Source organism: Heliangelus exortis, chromosome 16 (assembly GCF_036169615.1).
Source record: "Heliangelus exortis chromosome 16, bHelExo1.hap1, whole genome shotgun sequence".
NCBI classification, from domain to species: domain Eukaryota; kingdom Metazoa; phylum Chordata; class Aves; order Apodiformes; family Trochilidae; genus Heliangelus; species Heliangelus exortis.
In genome coordinates, this window is record NC_092437.1 from 10,368,079 (window position 1) to 10,387,373 (window position 19,295).

At 46.8% G+C, this 19,295-nt stretch overlaps 3 protein-coding genes across 6 annotated transcripts in view; 1 reads left to right on the forward strand and 2 right to left on the reverse strand.

The window, feature by feature from the left end:
* JPH2 (junctophilin 2) overlaps window positions 1–1,356 on the reverse strand; it is a 31,279-nt gene extending 29,923 nt beyond the window's left edge. Inside the window, exon 1 of the mRNA XM_071759466.1 lies at window positions 585–1,356. Within this exon, the coding sequence (XP_071615567.1) occupies window positions 585–963 (379 nt within the window). The 5' untranslated portion in view covers window positions 964–1,356. The remainder of the gene's footprint in view (window positions 1–584) is intronic.
* Window positions 1,357–4,911: 3,555 nt separating this feature from the next.
* Window positions 4,912–11,192, reverse strand: OSER1 (oxidative stress responsive serine rich 1). 3 transcript variants are annotated; one of them, XM_071759649.1, is made up of 5 exons: window positions 11,090–11,184; window positions 10,423–10,484; window positions 8,316–8,431; window positions 6,450–6,563; window positions 4,912–5,725 (listed from the first exon to the last, which is right to left on the reverse strand). In XM_071759649.1, the coding sequence occupies exons 3-5, from the start codon at window positions 8,423–8,425 to the stop codon at window positions 5,032–5,034; spliced, it is 918 nt and encodes a 305-aa protein (XP_071615750.1). In that variant the 5' UTR covers window positions 8,426–8,431; window positions 10,423–10,484; window positions 11,090–11,184; the 3' UTR covers window positions 4,912–5,031. The 3 variants fall into 3 exon arrangements, with proteins under 3 accessions (XP_071615750.1, XP_071615749.1, XP_071615751.1); XM_071759648.1 differs by lacking the exon at window positions 10,423–10,484 and having other exon boundaries at window positions 11,090–11,192; XM_071759650.1 differs by lacking the exon at window positions 10,423–10,484 and having other exon boundaries at window positions 8,316–8,428; window positions 11,090–11,114.
* LOC139803465 (oxidative stress-responsive serine-rich protein 1-like) lies at window positions 11,161–15,341 on the forward strand. Of its 2 annotated transcripts, none has more exons than XM_071759651.1 (4): window positions 11,161–11,293; window positions 11,888–12,003; window positions 13,540–13,635; window positions 14,322–15,341. In XM_071759651.1, exons 2-4 carry the CDS (start codon window positions 11,927–11,929, stop codon window positions 15,004–15,006), a joined length of 858 nt encoding a protein of 285 aa, XP_071615752.1. In that variant the 5' UTR covers window positions 11,161–11,293; window positions 11,888–11,926; the 3' UTR covers window positions 15,007–15,341. The 2 variants fall into 2 exon arrangements, with proteins under 2 accessions (XP_071615752.1, XP_071615754.1); XM_071759653.1 differs by lacking the exon at window positions 11,161–11,293 and adding an exon at window positions 11,432–11,792.
* Window positions 15,342–19,295: the final 3,954 nt, after the last annotated feature.

Consider the following 19,295-nt stretch of genomic DNA (forward strand, 5'->3'; position numbering starts at 1 on the left):
AACCAAAACTGTTCAGCAAAGCAGATGTCGAGGCAGCCAGAGGCATGCAAGCAGTGTTTAATGCACAGGCACAGCACGCTGTGATGCTGGGGGCAGTTTATACCCAACGTGAAAACATTCACAACTCGCAGCCCAGTGAGCGATGGGCTCGTGGTGGTCACACAGCAGTGAGGAGTTTCTGGGCTGGTTCAAGAATGAACTGCAACAATCAGTCCCAAGAGTCACAGACTACACAAATCAAGCTGGTTGGTGTTAACTATTGACACAGACACTTGAGAGCAGCTCCTGAGGTGGGGACAGTGGGGGCAATGACTGCTGCTCTTCCCTCGTGTATGGAGATGGTGAGTGGCATGTGCTGCACCCGGCAGCAGGGATCAGGGCACACACACATTTATGAGGGGATGTTCGTGAGCTCCAAGCCCTGCTTCTTGACTGAAGCACCCCAATGGCTCCTTGTAGACCACTGTGACCTCACTAGTAGGGATAGGGTCAAGCCATCCTTTCAGCTGGGACAATCCCCAGCCCCTGCAGGCTGGGTATCATGCTCTTCATCACCCTCCCAGCCCCTCCAGAGCCACACGTACCTCCATCAGCGTACGTCTCGGTGCCATAGCCATCCTGCAGCCCGTTATTCCAGGTACCTTCATACTTGGCTCCACTGCTCATGCTCTGCCTGGCACCATATCGTCCCTTAAAGCCATGGGTCCACTCTCCTCTGTAAACCCACCGTCCTTTGGTCTCGATTCCTAGGCCGTGCCTCTTGCCTTGGGACCAGTAGCCTTCATAGGTGTTGCCACTGGGCCACGTGTATATGCCCACCACTTCAAAGCCGTAGTTCCAGGAGCCCGAGTACTCGCCCTGGCCCTTGGGGCCAGTGCAGATGCCGTGCCCGTGGGCTTTGCCCCCTTCCCAGCCCCCGCAATAGGCACCTCCATCATCGAAATCAAACCTGCCGCCGCTCATGGTCCCCACGGTGTCCCCTCAGCCGGGCAGCTCTCCCAGGGCAGAGCTCCGGGGCGTGGGGGCGGCTGCCGCATCCCCGAGCGGCCGCTCCTGCTTCGCCTCGCCCGGCCGAGGGGCTGGGGAGCGGGAGGAAGGAGAAAGTGGAGGGAAGGAGGGGAAGAGAGGCGGGACGGGCTCCAGCCCACCCCGGGAGGGGCAGCTGAGCACCGTCGCTACCTGCGACGGGCACGGGTCCGAGCCCGGGGAACCGAACCTGGGGGAACCGGGACCGGGGAACCGAACCCGCCGCGCTCTCCCAGCTCGCCCCGTCCCGTCCCGCTCCGCACTCCTCCCCCGCCGGGAGAAAGGTCAGCACTGCCCTAACAAGGCCATCGGATCCCAGGAGATGCTCCCAAAAATAACCCCCCGGAGCCCGGCCTCCGCCTCGGGGCCCTTTTATGAAGGAGGGAAGAGACACATCCCCCCCACCCCGGTCCTCACCCCCCTCTCCCGCCCCCCCGGGCAGGGATCCAGGCGGAGAAGAGGCTGGGAAAGTAAATGTCTGCCTAAAATAGAGCCTGGGAAGGGGCCGCGTCGCTCCCTCCCCGCCGCACCGGGAAAAGGGGCAGCCGGGGAGGGGGGAAGTGTCGGGCCCCGCTCCGCACGACCCCCGGTGGGAGGGATGCTCGGGATGGGAGCGCCTGGGGCGGGATGGCTGAAGTGGGCAGAGTTTGAGCAAGGAGCAAAGGGACAAACGTTCACCGAGCTCACCTAAGGGCAGCTCAACTCCTCTCCCCGTCCTCAGCTTTTAAAGCAGATTTCCAGAGATGCTGTGTGGTAGTGGGAAATAAATAAATAAACAAACACATCCACAAATAGTCATTCATCCCACTCCCAAAGAAGAAAGCGACCAAAATCTCCTGCTGTCTTAACAGCTGGCAGCATAATTTAGCATCACTATGTTTGGAAAAGTGAGACCCTGCCCTAGGGACAGTTGCAGAGACACGAGGAGCAGACAGCCCACCTTGCCTGTAGCAACCCATGTCATCAAATACAGGTGGCAGGAAAGACAAGGAGTGAAACACCAGGTAACTGGCTAATCCCAGCCCTCCCTTGTTCCAGCTACACCTGTTCCATCTCCTAAAGACATTTTCACAGGAACATCATGAAGAGGTGACCTTGCCCTCACTGCCCATGAGATGCTGAGAAGTTGCAAGAGCTTTGGGCCAGGCCATGCTGTGCTCTGCCCCTCTAGATCAGGTCCTGAGACACACGCCCAGTTCTGGGGCAAACACAAGTATCAGACTTGGGTAACACAGTTTTACAACTTGGAAAACCTCCCCACGGGGGTTCCTACAAGGCAGCATAGAAAAAACCCCATATAAACTACAAGAAAATGTAAGTCTATACAGCACAGCAGCTACACAACACCTGCAGGCACAGGTGAGAAGGACCAGCTGCAAATGACAAAGGCTTTACTTCCATTCAGCCACAGGAATGGGCACTGTGGTAAAGGACACTGACACAACTCAGAAGTGCTGCTTGGCAGAACCCACCCTCTCAAGCTTTCTTTGCAAAAAAGAAAAGTCAGATTTTGAAATTTGCTCAAGTTGGGTGTTTGTTTTTTGTTTTTTTTTTAAAGCTAAGCTTTTAGACGACTCAGTCACACTTTCAAAATTCTCTTTGCACACTTAGGGCTGAAAAAACACAATTTCTGAAAGCATAAACTTAAGTTCTTTTTTTTGTGGTTTCTGGGTAGACCAAAGCATCTTAAAATGCCCTGTAGTAACAGAAGAGAAAGTGTTAAGGCAGATGTTGCAGCTGCCCATGGTCTTCTATTTCATGGTGTTCCAGCACTTACCAGCACAAATATGTTGTAACTGCCCTAAGAGGATGCCAAGTTCAGTACAGCACAATTATTTACTTAGCAGCTCTTCCTAATTACACTGCACAGCTGTGAACTGGTAGTACATTTCATTTAAATGTTAATAACTTATGCAGATGCCGGCATGTAAAGAGCTTCTGTCGACTTCTGTCTAACAAACCCCCAACAATCAAGCTTCAGCACCCGTGTGCACCAAGGCAACACTCAGCACAGGGCCCATTTCTTCATTTTGGCTGCAAAAAAAAAAAGTCAGTCTCCCTTGAAGGCTGGGCCAGTCCACAGCCTGCGGGGGACCTCTAGTGGCCCAGCACCGCTGGCCTCCCTTCCCAGTTTGCACCAGTTCTCACCACCTCCCTTCCGAATTCATGTCTTTTTTTATTTATTTTTACCTCCTGGATTTCAATCCACTCTCTATAACGCTGTAACTTGACACTGAATCCCAAACCCTGCAGGTACAGGTCTGTGGTGACTAAGGAAAGAAATGTTAAGAAGAAGCATGGTCCTGAAAAGTGTTCTCTCAGCCCCATAACAGAGCTGTGGGTACTGCTCACAGGTATTTGGGAACAGTAAAGAATAATTATTTGAGCAGTAAGATCATTTTGCACTTTGCAGTCCCATATTGCAGACAATAGTTACTAAATAATTGCCTTGAATTCAGAATGCAGAAATACAGCTGGTTAAGAGCAGGGAAATGGAAGGGTGATGAGAGGTCCAAGTACACCCTGCAAGGGGTAGATGACACTTCACAACTGACAAAACAGGTACCTTTGCACAGCCACTTAGTTCTAAGATGCCAGATACTGGCAGAGAAATGACAACAAAAAAAGCCCAGAAGTAATACCAAAGGATTTCACAGGCAAATGTTTGTCTCTGTTTCTTCTCCACACTTTAAATGTCAGAAAAATGTGGGGACTGCAAATTGTAAAGCAAAACTTAACACAACTCTTCCTCAACAAATGATATTATTTGATGGGATGCTCCTTTACTGTATGTTTATAAAAGGCAGACTGTGCCAATGCACAAAGTATGGCACAAACTGCTTCTGGCACAAACTTTCTGGAGTTTATTTCAGGAAGAATGCAAGACTCCAGCAGTATTTTAGACCTGGAGAAGTCATCTAAAGTGACAATGGTTTAGTATAAAGACTGGAGAGGAAATATTGCCCTACAGTGCAGCTGACAACTGTTAACACAAGTGTATGGGTCTGGACACTTGAAGGGTTATACCTGGTGTTACAGAGCAGGCTGAACAAAACTAAAAAACCAACAAAACCCCCAAAGTGCATGAATTAAGGCCACTGAAGTGAGCAAAAGCAGTTTCTGCTTTCAAAAAATCCACCACTGGTGTCCATCACCCCATTTTTCCTTTGGTTAGCTGAAGCAGCAAGGCCCTGAAGCCAGCAGGGTGTTCCTGCTGCTGCAGACAAGTCTCTAAGGCCTGTTCAGTTCAACAGAATTTACCCTTGCTTTACATATTCCCCTAAACAATGGTTCAAAGATTAGAATAACCTTTGGAAACAACCTTGCTTTCATACTCCAAGTTTCCTTTCATATCAGGCAACTTAACATATAAATGTTATGGTAACCTAACAGCATCTGACTACATTAACACCATCAAATACAGGGCAGAACACCTGTTCATCCAATCAGAAATAAAGTCCCTTTAGGCACAAAGAAGTAACAATGCCTCCAACCCAAGAAAAGGTAACCATGTCTCCTGGATTAGCCAGAGTGGTGTCAGTACCAAGGGGAGGACAGAAGATGATCACACTCCTTTATGAAGGAGTAGGCAAGCCCCAAAATACAAGTGGAAGTGTTACAACCAGAGGTCAAAGCAATTTCAAAGCAGCTGAATCACACAAAGTTCTTCACAGTAAGAGCTCTAAACACCCAGCAATCTATAAACTTTCCCTGTTCCAACCAACCAAAACAGGAGGACTTTGAAAACACAGAATTTCCCAAATGTTAGGTCACTTAGATACAGGCAGGTATGCCCTGAACACATTCACCATGTTTACTTCAATATCCCAAGCTTAACCTAAAACACTTAAGCTAAACTGTTCAGCTTAAATGATGAACATCAGCTAAGATGCAGAGAAGTGTTTTTATTGCAAGCAGTGAGAGTGGAGAGTGAGTTGCATCTCATGTGAGTGTGACAGGGCAGATTTAAACCACCCACCCTTGCTGTTTTAGTGCTCATTTCTCTCAGGTGTACATCATTTCTGCCATATGAGACATTTTCTTTGGAATATACAAGTAATATTCCATGTATCCTGAAAGATCTTCAATAGTCACATCATCCACAAAGGTCCTGGCTTGCTCAGAGCAAGAGCGTGGAGAACTTGATGGAGTTCTTGATGGCAAAGACTGGGAGTGATCCTCAGAAACTGTTCTTCTATCAGGTGTCAACGGGAGGGTGTTCTGCAAGCCAGAGAATTTGTACACTTCCATATCTTGCCACCGTTTACACTGACAGGCTTTGGCTGCACACGCACACGGCTTGTTCCTGTTCAGCTTGGACATGGATTGGAAGTCAGAAAGCTCTGTAGTCTTTAGGCTTGCTTTGGATACTAGAGAAACAGCAGCTGGAGAGTTCTCCTGCCTCTTCTCTGATGCCAACTGTGTAGCAGAAGCTCCCGAACATTCAACATCAGCTCTTTTCTGGTCAGCGTCAGCAGCAAGGCTGCATCGTTCCTGTGCACAAACTTCCTCTGGGACTGGCATCCCAAACCCACTGCAGTCATCTGGTGCATCAGCCTGGCCCTTGTGCACTAGCTGGTTGCACGTGGAATGTGATTTTGTGCTGCAATGGATAAACTTTGGAGGATGAAGAATTGGAGACTTGGAACGCCTGCGCCGCTGGGTTCTCACAACTCCTCTTAAAGGCTTCTTCACAGAACTGTCAGGGAAAGGGATGAGAGGGAGTGAAGATTCACTAAAAGATTTACTGCTGGATCACAAACAACACTGGGAAACACCCCTACTGCATTTATATTGCATGCAAGAGCTTTAGGCTCAGAGTATTTGCTCAGGAATTTTACTTTGTTCTACTAAAGCAGCTGTATAAAATATAAAAGGAACACATGATAAATGAATCCTAAAACATCTGCTTTTCAGGTTAGAAAATAGGTTAAGGATATCAGACATGACAAAATGACCTCTAAGAGAAGGAAAAACCACAAGAAGACAGCATAAAATTTATGGTTAAGGCCATGAAGTGGTTTTGTTTCAACAGATGAGTGTGAAGTTCTGTGGTGACACCCCAGAAACCAATTATTTATTTTAATCCAGTTCAAAGCATGGAGACAGCAATACCAAAGTGATTCAAGGAAATGCATTTGTGACTGATTCATAAACAGCAGTTCACATTTCTATTAAATCTCATCTATTATGTTTAGAAACCTACAGATAAAAAGCTTTTCACTCCATATAACTGTAAATAAGAACTGTAGTCACCTAATAACAGGAAAAGGTGGTGTAGAGTACTATAATAATTGAATATAATAAACAAAATTCGAGTCCCTTGCATAGGGGGGTGTAGTTACTAGAAAACTTGACTAATTAAGATTCCCTTTCAGTACAGTATCATTTGATATAGTCTGATAATCCCAAGATTCTCTTACCCCTGCCAGGTTTCCTTAGAACTACATGCATTCTTAGGTTTGGTTTCATCTGCTGCTGTTCTAATTAGTGCTCTTGGACTTGTCCCTTCACCCACAGAGAGAGAAGCAGTAGATCTGTGAAAGAGAAAATGAGAAGTTAACAGCCTAGACTGGTCAGCATTATGAATATGAAAACATTCAATCTTCTTTCCCAGAAAAGACTGCTCCAAATAACTGACACGATGTCTTAAAAGACCTGCCCACAAAGACTCACATCAGAAGGGTAGTGTTTACACATTCCTATCTGAAAAGTTTGTATAACAGACTCTTTCACAACACATGATGCCATTCAGCAACTCGACTGCAAATCCCAACTCCACATGTCAATGACAAAGCACACACAATGGCTAAATTTCAGTTTCCAGGGAGAGGGGAGGGGAAAAACACCATCACCAAAGAATCACGTCTCTTTTTCCACAGACAAATAAGCCATTCTTTCCTAAAAATAAATGTTCTTTGGACATAAATAGACTTTGTCCAACTGAAGAACACTTAAGCCTCTGTCTAGGACAGCATAAGCTAAAACTCTTCACACTATTGCAAGCTCAATCACTTGAGCAGCAGAGCTGTGTCAGATCTTCAACTTCTATTTAAACCAGAAACCTTAGAAGATGTACTAATTTTTCTGGCACTATAAATTCATCCCAAATTCCCATTTTCATGGAGCTGTAATAATCCCAAGAAGAATTTTCCTAAGTTTAGACTTCATATATTAAACTGGAATTCACAAGGAAATTATTTTCCAAATCCTGTATCAAATTGGTTTGTAGGCAGACTCTCCGAAAAGCAAAAAAAGTCCCCCCACATAGATCTAGGGAAGGGTTAACTGATATTTAAGAGTTCAAACTATTAGTCAAACACCTATTCTCCATCTAAAGGACAGTGAACCCAGAGCAGAAAACTGAAGGCCAACAGTAAAAACTCCAGAGTAATTAACTGTGCCTGACTAGGGGGTGGAACTAGAGATACTAAAGAAAAGAGAGACATTTGCATGGGAATTAATTTCTAACAAGTTTAATTACCTAAATTAAAGATCACTTTAGAAACCCATTTACTCACAATCTAAGTTCTTTAGTAATTCTAGTTACCACCTTGATATTTACATCTGCCTCACCTATGCTTCCATTTCAGTCACCAGCATAATTGTCACTGACAACATCTTACTGAAACACAGCATGATACCTGTGATCTGTAATAGTGCACACTTGTCAGCAGAAAAAAAAAAATAAATATATAAAACCCCTTTTTTAAAAAATTCAGATAAACACGATCATCACCCACGGCTCGTGTTCTGCTGCCTGAGACTGGGAAGGTAGGAGCCACATGTTGTAACTCCCACAAAACATGACAACTTCTTTCCAATTTAGTGGGTTTGATTATAAATTACATTTGTAAGTGACAGCAATGGAAACAGTTTGTGTGGGAACCATGCACTTCATCTGATGCTGTCCTTTACTGACAGGGAAAGAACATTTCTCTCCTGGGAAAAGACAGGAGTGAATTCTCATGACAGGCTTTTGGAGCTGTGACAATACACTCACTGCACCAGCAGAGTTCTGGTTCTATGGACAGACAGACTCGTGCCCAAATTAATTCCAAACCTACTGGCTGTCAACTGCTGACTCATTAGGTTTGTTTCAAACCTGCTGGGAGCTAACAGCCAACAAACAAATTACCCTTTCTTGAGAAGTGCAATCTGCAGACCTAGTGAGTGTAACTGGAAGGAAGGCTTCAGTGCCTAACCTGTTGGAATTACCTCATTCCTTCAAATTTAAGTCTGGGTGTTCCCCTCAAGTCAGTTTGTAATGTGTTAACTTGGTTACTCACCCAGCTGTGTCAACTCTTAGCTTTTTGAATGCTGTCTGCAGGCTCTCTTCTTCTCCATCCTTAGCTTCTGTTTTCATTATTGGGATGGCAGAAGCTGACAGAGTTACCATGTGCTGCTACAGGAAGAAAAAGAGACATGGCTGTAAGAACCTTGTGAGAAACATTAGTTGCCCAGCAGCATCGTAACTCAAAATGAAAATAAACTCAAAACAGTACCCTGAGCTCACAAAGCTGAGGTCATTCTAGCAGAACATTTTTGAAAGCTGATTCAGAACAAACTTTACGACACCCATGAAAGGAACAATCAGTCTCTTATCCAGCTGCACAGGTGAATGAGCAATTGAAAGTAAAATTTGGTGTCAGTTGCATCTTGCATCTCCATTACTGTTTAGACAGACTCCTGTTTGTCCTAAAGTGTTATCAGTGTCTCCAGAAGTGAAAATGAAGAAACAGTCAACCATGAGAAACAGTCAACTTTCTACAACCATCATTTCCAACTTCATGTTTCATACACATTTTTAAAAAGCCCAAGCCAATAGATTTTCTTAAGATTATATTTTAAGCTAAACAACATTCTTTAGATCTTATGTCTAAGATCCCAGCAAGAGTAACAGGCTCCTACCAGAACATATTTTGATTGCAAATAGCTATCTAAAAAATTCTGATATCAGAAGCAGCTCTTGCACAAGTACAAATGCAATTAACAGTACAAACAGCAAAGAATAAGCCTTGTTTTAAATAAAAAAGGGATTGATAAAAACTGGATAATGTTGTTCTTTAAAATCTACCCAGCCCATAATTTAGCTACAGAGGACTTTCAAATCTTTCTAAATTTGATGCTCTTCAGTGCTGTACAGTTCTGCAAGCACATGCACATCGTGCAACAGCCACACTTCCCCTACAAAATACTTAAGGTTTGCTTCCCTAGTGTGGCTTTGCTCTTGCTAAGCAGCAACAACTGAGAGCATAAAGTCTCAGTCAAGAAAAAAAAAGGCAGATAAGGGATTTTATCCAGCTATACAAACACCTGAAGGGTGGGTACAAAGGGGACAGAGCCAGCAGTGACCAGTGACAGGACCAGAGGCCACGGGCACACACTGAAGCACAGGAGGTGCTGTCTGAGTGCAAGGAAACACTTCTTGGCTGTGAGGGTGACTGAGCACCAGCACAGGCTGCCCAGGAGGCTGTGGGGTCCCCTTGGAGACATTACAACTGGCTTAGGGTGGCCCCTGGAAGAAGGGGTTTAGACCTCCAGGAATCCCTGCCAAACCCCAACTGTTCTGTGACTGCATCTTCCCAAAGCTCTAAGAATCCATGACAAAGGTCCCCATCCCAACCCAGCAAGCAGCAACAGCTCCTGGAGCAGCAGCACTCTCACAGGGAGCACTAACCCTGGCTGATAATACACCAATAATACCTCCATTGGTACTATTTTACCAGCTAGGCACCAACTTTTTTTGTAGCATGTCTTGGTGAGGAAAGAGGAGAAATCTGAACCTCTGCAGCTCACTGACAGACACAGAGCAGTATTTTCTGTTCCCTCACAACCTCCTTCTTCTCCCCACTGCTGTTCCTGCTTGCTCTGCTAGCATTTCACCTGGACACTGGATTGCAGACAGCTCTTATGACACACAGACACACACAGGAGGATAATGGATCATAACAACCTCAAGGCACATGTTGGCCAGTGAGTCACACAGCAAGTAAACACCAGAGGAGGAAATTAACACAGGGACTGACAACATGATGCTCATTCCAGTAAGTTATTATCTCAAATACTCTCTTAGGCAAATTCTCCTGATCTGGTAAAACACATGGTTCCTACTTCAGACAGTTTTTTGTTTTTTTTTTTTCCCTTGATCCAAACAGATGGTTCTTTAAAGTTGGGTTGTTTTTTGTTTTGGTTTTTTTTTTTTTTTTTTAATACCAACCTGTTGCATTACATAACCTTAGCGAGAAAGTTACAGTAAAACATTTTAAAATCATTGTACATTACCCAAAGCGTGCAAGCAGACCTAGACTAAATATTTTGTTGTGCTGCCTTTCATCACTGGCACAGTAAACCCCCAAAATGACACGGAATTTATTCAGATAAAACCCCACTCACTCTGATAATTAAGCATAAGCATCTCAGACACACTAGCCCCGAGATCCAGAAACAACAAATTACTGTGGAAAAACAAACAAAATTTAGTGTTGTATCAAAAACCACATTAAAACTTCTACGCTTTTTCTCCTAGGGAAGAAAAAAAAAAAAAAAAAGAAAGAAAGCAGCACACATTCATCCTTTCCCAGTGGTTTTCCATCTGTTCCCCAGCAGCCCAGCACCCCGCAGGACACCCACACTGTGGAGATGAGGCTGCAGTGCGCCCACTCACGCGTTGGCTTTAAAAAAGAGGCGCGTACAGGGATTAAAAAACCCAAAACGTTGTTCCCGAGGCCTCCGGTAGCTCCGAGACGGGACACGGGGGCAATCCCGGCGGTACCGGGCAGAGAGTCCCGGCACCCCCCCCCCCCCCCACTGCCGGAGCCACCCCACGGACACTCCACAGACATCCACCACCCACCCCCGAGCACCCACTCAAGAGCCCCGGGACCCCTTTTCCTCCCCGTAACCCCTGGACGGGCAGCGGGGGTGACTCAGCACGAGCCCCGGCTCGGGAAGGGAAGGGAAGGGAAGGGAAGGGAAGGGAAGGGAAGGGAAGGGAAGGGAAGGGAAGGGAAGGGAAGGGAAGGGAAGGGAAGGGAAGGGAAGGGGTCCCCGCCAAACTCACCGCGATGCCCAGGTCCCCGCCGCCGCCGCCGCCGCCCGGTGCCCCCCCTCCCCCCAACCCCCGGAACCGACCCGAAGCGAACGGAACCGAACGGCGGCCGGGGCGGGGCTGGCACCTCCCCGCGCACGCGCGGGTCTGTGACCTCACTTCCTGTTGTGCTCCGCTCGCGCCCCCTCAGCCCCAGCGGCCGTCGGGGAGGCGGCGGTGAGTGAGGCCCCGGGGGCAGCGGGGGTGGGGGGGACCCCACCCACACCCAAACCCACACCCACACCCACACCCAAACCCACCCACACCCACCACACCCATCAGAACGGCTCAGGGGGACGCCAGGGGAAGCTCCTGGGGACGGGGGAGATGGGGCCGGCGCGGGCCTTCCCGGCGCGGCGCTGAGGGAGAGGCCCCGGGGAGGTGGCGCCAAAGCGCGGCCCTGAGGGATCCAGCGTTGTGGGGCCGGGGGCTGCGGGGGCTCCTGGCGGACAGGGCCCCAACGGGTCTGGTGTCGGTCTCTGTCCCCCGGCCGGTGCGCTGTTGGCTGTCAGGGCCGTGCCCAGCTGGCTGGGGAGGGGGTGTCAGGCTCGCAGCTCCAATTGAAGCCGTACTCGTTGACAGTATTTGTTCACCGGTGACAAAAAGACAATTCGTTGTTTTTCACCTATTCAGAGAAACACGGAGTTGGGAGCTCGCGGTGGGAAGTGTCAGACAGGTCTGGTCAGAAAGCAGCACTTACCAGTTTGGGTTTTCAGGGACCATGCGTGTTCAGACCTCAATATGAAGTTTTTGTTTCTGTGTTGAGTTTAGGCTATATGGCACAGCTGGTTACACACTGAGAGCCCATCAATGGACTTGGAAGCTAAAGATGAAGAAGAAGAGAGTCTGCAAACAGCTTTCAAAAAGCTGAGGGTGGATGCAGTAGGGTAAGTGAGCAACAGAAAGGATGACGTGGTTTGTAGTTTCTTACTAGATATTTATATTGGATAAATATACTCTGTTCCTTCAAACCTTGAAACAAATGTCATTTGGTGAAAGGTTTTGTGCTTTCCAAGAGGAGACAACTGCATCACTTCACATGAAATAGTCATTATAACTGTCTCATAGGCAAAGCAGTACTTCATTACTCATTTTGACACAATATCCAACTGAAATTACATAGTGACAGTGAAGTGACTCACCCGAAGTGTTGAACCCACTCTTAACTGTTGTGTTGCCTTGTGTGACACACAAGTCATTTGTCTGTTCATGTGAACACTGGAGTCTTCAGCCACCTTATCAGCCTTTGCTGTAGTGCCTGAAGGTGGCCCTGGGAGTGTCCAGAGCCAGCACTGTCACTTGGCAGTGCTGGAGAGTCTCACTGGAAATAAATCACCAGGCTAAGCATGAGCACTGAGCATTTCTGCACTAAAACCTTAACTCCACAGCTCACTGGGTGCACTGATAACGTGTGGCATAAACATCTTCCTCAAAAGTAGGAGTTAGTTCACTGGAAGTCATTTGAGAATTCAGAGACAAAAGAGAAAGCTTTATATTAATAATTAATGTTGTCTTGTGAATTCATAGCCATCAGTACTGTGAACTCATGACTTCCTTTTCATGTTAAAATATTTTTTTGCTTTGCTACTTCTTTCTTCTGTTTCAGGAGTTCTGCTGTGAAAAGTGGAAAAAACCACAGCTGTTGTTTAACAGGGAACCATGCTTATTAAGTGTACTAATTCTGATGTATTACCAGTGACAGACTGGAATTCTGGTTGATTCCTGATGATATCTTTTTAGGCATAAAAGGATCTTGTTTTGCAGGCATGTGTTTTGAACAAGTCAAGTCTTGTGACTAATTCTTAAAATCAATTTGGATCAGAGTACTTGGGCTTTTCTGCCTGAGTTTTCATGATTTCCTCTCCCCTGCTCAGTCACAAACAGCCATTATCAATACAGATTTGCCTGCTGGGGCATTTATGTTTGCTGCCTGGACCCTGAGGGCCAGATATTTTTTTTATGCTGTGTTTATCTGGGAAATTTAATGAGGAATAAATTAGTAACCTCTCCTTGCCCACTGTGCCTCACCCACTCCTCCTCAGCCTGCTGTGGGTTCCTGACTTTTCATTCTAGATGAGCAGGAGTCTATCTTTAACTACTATTGTCTGACAAGAGCATTTGGAACCCGAGTTTACATTCCTTTTGTGTCATTTTGGTACAAACAGGGCATGACCTCAGCCTCTGGGCATTTTGGCCTCCTTTCACTTCATCTCACCCATCTTTAGGCACTTGGCTGAGGTCACTACAGTAAGAGTGGTTAAATAAATCTCTGTAACAGCCCCTGCCTCTAACCACTGACTGTAGAGGAAGTCAGGGCAGCAAACCCAGATCTTAGCTGGGTCTGTAAAGCACAAGGGCTGAGTCTGGAGCTGTGGGGGGTGTGCTCAGGTCTGCTCTGACGGGGCTTTTCCCTTCTTACTCAGATGTATTTCAGCTCTGCCTGTGGGCGATGGGATGCTCAGAACAGCCATGGATGGAGCCAAGCCACAGACTGCCAGCTCAAAGGACACCTGGCATGGGTAACACACCACACTGCTCACTGCACTGCTCACTGCACTGCTCACTGCACTGCAGACACAGTGTCTGCCCCCAGACACTGAGCACTTGCCTGCTGTTCCCAGTGAAAGTTTTTATGTGTTGCTTCAACGTATCTTTTCTCTCCTTTCTATTACAAAGCTTTACCAAGGTTTAAAAAAAAATATTGCTTCTTAGAAAGGGTACCTAAAACTTTCTTTTCCACTTACTTGCTCTTACTTGCACACTTTCCACTTGCTCTGAAATCCTTTTGTTCAAGTCTTACACCTCTGCAAAAACCCCTCTTTCCCTTTCTTGGGTTATTTTATTTCTGTACTGAAGGACTTGGATATTCAGTGTGATTTTGCCAGCAGCGCCAAACAGTATCCAGGTTCAGCACTACAGTTTGGGGTGACAAAGTATTATTTACTTAACAGAGAAGATTTAGGGGAAGTACCTTTAAAACCAGGCTGTTAGTCTATGTCTCTTCTTTGGGGGCACCCCAGGTTTCTTCAGACTCCTTCACTGTTCCTATCGTATTGACCAGTCACCTGAGTTTTCTAAGGAAAAAAAAATAAATCTTAATATAAATAAATAAATCTTCTAAGACATTTTAGCTGCATTTTAGAGCTGAAGAGCTGTGGTGTAGGTTCTGGAGTTTCCTACTTGCTGACCTGTTGCAACCCTGCAGGTGTGTGAGGAAGCCTTCCAGAGGGGCAGCGAGGGTCCCGCGCCGCAGACGCTCCAAATCTCCCGTCCTGCATCCCCCCAAGTTCACCTACTGCAGTGTGAAAGCCAACAGCCAGCTGAAACACAAAGCCCAGGCAGACACATCGAAGGGCAGTCTCAGTGCAGACGTTTTTGTCACAGCAGAACACGGTACCAAGGACAGGCACGATTCTCACTTTGAGGCCAGTGATGACAGAACTGAACCTTCGGATGCTTTCACCGCCGAAGAGCCCTTGGAGAGGTCAAGAGAGAATTTCCCTGCTGTCTCCTCATCCTTTGAAACCAGCTTGCATTCGAGCCAAACCTCTGACTTCCAGTCCTTATCCATGCTGAGCAGTGGCAAGCAGTGCCCTTGTACGGACAAGAAGTGCCAGTGCAAGCAGTGGAGAACCATGGAAGTGTATTCCTTCTCCGGGCTACGCAGCGTCCTGTCGGAGTGTGAGAAGGCAGTGCTGGGAGTCCATGCCCAGTCTCTTCAGCACAGATCCCCCTGTGGGACAGCCTCGTCAGGTTCTCCTAGATCTTGTTCTGAGCAAGCTCGAGCCTTTGTAGATGATGTGACTATTGAAGATCTTTCTGGATATATGGAATACTACTTATATATTCCCAAGAAGATGTCTCACATGGCAGAAATGATGTATACTTGACTGAAAGCAATAGAGAATCCCAAATCAGAGTTTGTGATAATGGTTGGGTTAAATGCCTTGTCAGTGCCATGTTTTCACTGTTACGTGTTTGATCAAATGTCCTTTGCCTCATACAGTTTAGTTTTCTAATAAAATGAAAAATGGAATATAGTTTCTGAGCTTAGTTCTAAAAAGAATGCACTAAATCTCTGAGTACCTTAACAAAAGCACTGTAGAACAAAAAACAAACTCCCTTTGTTTCTTGGTTTGTGCTGTGGATATTCAAGCTCTATATGCTGTTTTCACTATGTTTGGGGGCAGGGGGGGAAATAAAGCCTTTTAGGTTGTGTTCTGAATTTTTGCAGTGTTTGGAAGGTTCATTCTTCTAGTGTGTCCCAGCACTTAGAGAAATGTTTCATAGCTACAGCTGTATCCTCATCTCTCTCTAGAAAGAAGACTGGGAAGACATTCAGCATTTCGGATGAGGGGGAGCTCTGTTCCTTGAACACTACCTGGCTCCTTTTCAGTTGGATCCAATTGTGAGTGCTTCCTCCTCACAGCTTTGTAGGGAGGTGCAGAATGTGTGTTTGAACCCTTTCATAAGCTAACTAGCTCACTCTTAAGCAGTTCTATTTTTCTGCAGATAAGTGAAGCTCTTAAAAGCAAAAATATATTTTGTTATTTGTGCTTTACAGAGGGAATAAATCGGGGGGAGTGAAGCAAGGTAACTTTTTATTTTGGCCCATGCTGTCTTAGAAGTGGAGATGCTGGAGCCATCTCTACAGATTTTTTCTGAATGTGTTTGATACACAAAGCAGTATGGAAATAGGGTAAACCAGAGGTGTGTATCATAGAGACTTTGTGGTGTAGAGCTATAATATTCCTTCTGATTGAAAATATGGAAATAAAAGAATTCTGTTGCTGAGACGTGCATTAATAAACATTTGTCAAAACCCAGCAAATTAAAGCCTGAGTAATTTGACTTATGCTCGTTTCCTTTCACAACCCATTTTTCTTTTGTTTTAAGAAAAACAAACCCAAAACTCTACTTCCAGTATCAGAACATGCTAAACAGCTGTGTTTGAGTAAAAGACATGTTTAAAAACTAGTGGTCAGCAAGTCAAGAAGTCACAAGTAGTTAAATGGACTGAGCAGCTATAGACACTTGGCCTTGTATCGTGTGCTAGAGAAGTCTCAGACATTCTATATGGTAATGGCCAACTGTAGATTTTACTCTATTCATTCCTTAGATACTATGGATCCAGGAAGTTCAGATGTAAAGTTCAAATGAATCCAGGTATGTTACAAGACCACAACTAAAACCATGATTTTGCTCCCCAGTGTTACGCAGTTACTTAGCACACAATACTGGTTTGTGCTCTGAAATTCAGTGTAAGCAATTCCTAAGTTTTCTGTCCCCTCACCCCCCCCCCCAGCCCTACCTCTGTGTTAGAGCAGGCAGTGGGGAACTTCAGCTGCAGGCTTGGCAGAGGGAAAGCTTCTGGGCCTTCTTAGCTGTTTCTGCTGAGGGCTTCAGGGTGGGCTGAAGGTCTTGATTTTCCGAGACTTGATCTGGAACAATTGCAAGAGCTGTGTCATCATTTTACCTATATCCTACATTTACCTTACCTGTGAATTGCTTTGTTTAAACATTCAGAATTACATACACGCTTTTCCCCTCTCAGGTTAGTGAATTACTGTCCCTTTCCCCTCACTTTCCTCTTCCAGCACTGTCATTTCTGCCCACTCAGAGTTTTCGTTGTGCTCCTTCACTTTTCCTCTTCTTTCTGCCTTCTTGTATAACCCATACTTTGCTTTTAAATGTAAATATTTAGTACTAGTTATCTTTGCTGCTGCTGCTTTTTCAGAGGCTATTTCTGCTTCAGCAGAGGGTGTCTGCTCACATTTCTCTTCATGTTTTGAGTTTGTGTCCTCTTTAATATAATTTTAAGGTATTTGAAGGTATTTCTCCCTTTTAGACTCTTAACAATTACCCTGCCTCCTGGCAAGTGCTGAACTGGAGCCCGTGCATATAAAGCTGGGGCTCAGATCTTTGATGTGCACAAATAAAGTTACTGAAACTGGCACTGGTTGTCTGTGAGAGGAGCAAATCCCCAGCCCTCAGCAGCTGGGGCCCTGCAGCACAGCACAGGGAGGCTCTGTTCCCCAGAAATGTGGCGTGGGCAGCTCAAGGTCACCTCGGTGCAGCTGCCTCTGCTGTGGAGCTGCTCCTCTCCAACAAGGCACCCACAGACCCCTCCCTGGAAGTGTCTGGACCTTCGAGCTGGTGTTATATACAGCTAGCAGGGACCAGGGGTGGTGGCACAAGAGCATTTCCTGCTGTTCTGCACAGGACAACGTGCAGCAGGTCTGCTCTGTCCACAGAGAGCAGGGTAACTAGGGAAAAGAGCCCAAGATCTGTCCTGAAGTTTAGGGATGAGAAGTGAATTTGAATTTCCAGAAGCCAGACAGGAGGGAAGAGGCTGAGAGGAGGTTCTCCAGACACATTTCCATAGTGTTCTGGGAAAGATAGAAGCCAGTGGTAGTGAGGGGTGAATGAAGGAAAGGGGAAAGAGGAGACAAACTCAGCAGTTTGGTATTCTGCCTGCATTACCATTTGTGCTTGTGTTTGCCTGCAGCAAAAGAAGGGCAGCAGCTGGTTTGGGTTTTTCATTGCAGCCATAGCAAACACACTGAGACACTGCTGCTGACGTTTGCATTGCTCCAACCATCCCGTTTTAGTACAACTACAAGACCCAAGCCCAGTTTCCTTCAAAGCCTTTTTAGTTCAGCTCACCCACTTGGCTCCTCTGATAGCTCAGTGACTCCTGCTTGCTGCCTGCCTGGAACCTCAGGAGTCCCAAGCAAACAGCACCTTCCCCAGGAGTGCCTGCCCAGCACCATCAGCTGGATTGCTGAGCAGCAGCAGTGCTCAGAGGTGCCTGGTGCAAGCTGTGCTGAGTAGAGCCCTGCCCACCTTACTGCTCCCAGCCTGCTGCTCTGCCTGCCCCAACAAGCCCAGGGAATTTTTCCTGTCCAGGGATGCTCTAGGACGTGCCCTCGGTTGATTTACGGGAGAATATATTTTAAACTTTTGGAGACAGCAGATCCTACCTCTCTACTTCCTATTCGAGCAGACCCAGGGTGGTTTGTTTTTTTCAGTGGCTCTCACTACTCTCTCAGCCCCCAGCACTTCATAAGTTACTTGCTTGCCTTGTCTCAGGACTCAGTTCAACCTCAGTGGGATGCAGAAGGGCGCCCTGGATCAATGAAATTTATTTCTCACTCTATGGAAGCCAAATCAAGTCCTAGCTTTACACTGGCAGATGCTGAATCAGGCCACCCAGGGAAAAAAAAATTAAAAATCAATGGAGCTGATTCTACAGCCTGATTTCCACCCGTTCCTTCTAGAACAGGGAAGGTGTTTCTGTGTTGGCAAAGTCCTGTGACCGACTCCAGCCGCCTGCTGTCTCCCTTCTGTAATGTTTGCATCAGCTCCGACACAAGACACCCCAGATTGTGTATTCCCAAACCAGCAGCACCTGCAGTCCTGCCCCGATGGCACCTTCTGCCAGGGCTCTGCCAGTGCCACCAGACCTCACCTCACAGCATCCCGTGGGGCAGCCCAGCATCAGCCCCTTTCCAGGCTGGCAGGCTGGGGATGATATCAAGGTCACACAAGGTCAGGGCACCCCATAAGGGGGCTGGCACCTATCTTGTCCCCAAGCCTTGCGCTATTTAGCAAGCCAAAGCCCAGCTAAATACAGAAGTACCTCCAGAGGCGGCGCGTACGGGCCGGACCCAGAGGGATGAACCGATTTGTCGATTTTTCATTCTCAAAGGCGCAGCGTTAATTCATCTCTAAACGCGCCACTAGATGGGGCTTTCTGGACAGCGATCCTCCGGAAACAACCCCTCTGCTTGGTCAAATTGCTCCTTTCCTTTTCTAAGCCCAAAGGTGTCCCCTTCCACTGAAAGGAGCCCCAAAAGAGGCTTCTTGGGCAGCAAGATCCGTCCCGTGCAGAGCGGAAAGGAGGGGAGGCTGCAGGGCAGAGGGCAGGATGCTGCACCATGGGGCCAGCTCTAAAAAGCTAAGTTTTCTCCAAGTTTGCATAAACTCAGGCCACTACACTGAATTTGCAGCCCCAGAGCAGAGGCCAACGAAGAGGCTTTCCCTAAGGGTGTCCCCAAGACCAACGTGGGGGCTCTGGCAGTACTGGAGAAAGCCCTGGGCTGGGGACAGGATGGTTTTGGGGCTTGCTGCCTGTGGGGTAGGTGTCAGGGAGGAAGCAGGGCAGAGCATAAGACAT

Bases quoted from the DNA above. Each gene is read 5' to 3' on its own strand.
- OSER1 (XM_071759648.1), bottom strand. From the start codon at position 8,425: ATGGTAACTCTGTCAGCTTCTGCCATCCCAATAATGAAAACAGAAGCT. The intron at 6,564-8,315 runs GTGAGTAACCAA...TCTCTTTCACAG, and splicing joins CTAAGAGTTGACACAGCTGG to ATCTACTGCTTCTCTCTCTG. The intron at 5,726-6,449 runs GTAAGAGAATCT...TTTCCCTGACAG, and splicing joins TCTAAGGAAACCTGGCAGGG to TTCTGTGAAGAAGCCTTTAA.
- LOC139803465 (XM_071759651.1), top strand. From the start codon at position 11,927: ATGGACTTGGAAGCTAAAGATGAAGAAGAAGAGAGTCTGCAAACAGCT. The intron at 12,004-13,539 runs GTAAGTGAGCAA...CTTCTTACTCAG, and splicing joins CTGAGGGTGGATGCAGTAGG to ATGTATTTCAGCTCTGCCTG. The intron at 13,636-14,321 runs GTAACACACCAC...GCAACCCTGCAG, and splicing joins TCAAAGGACACCTGGCATGG to GTGTGTGAGGAAGCCTTCCA.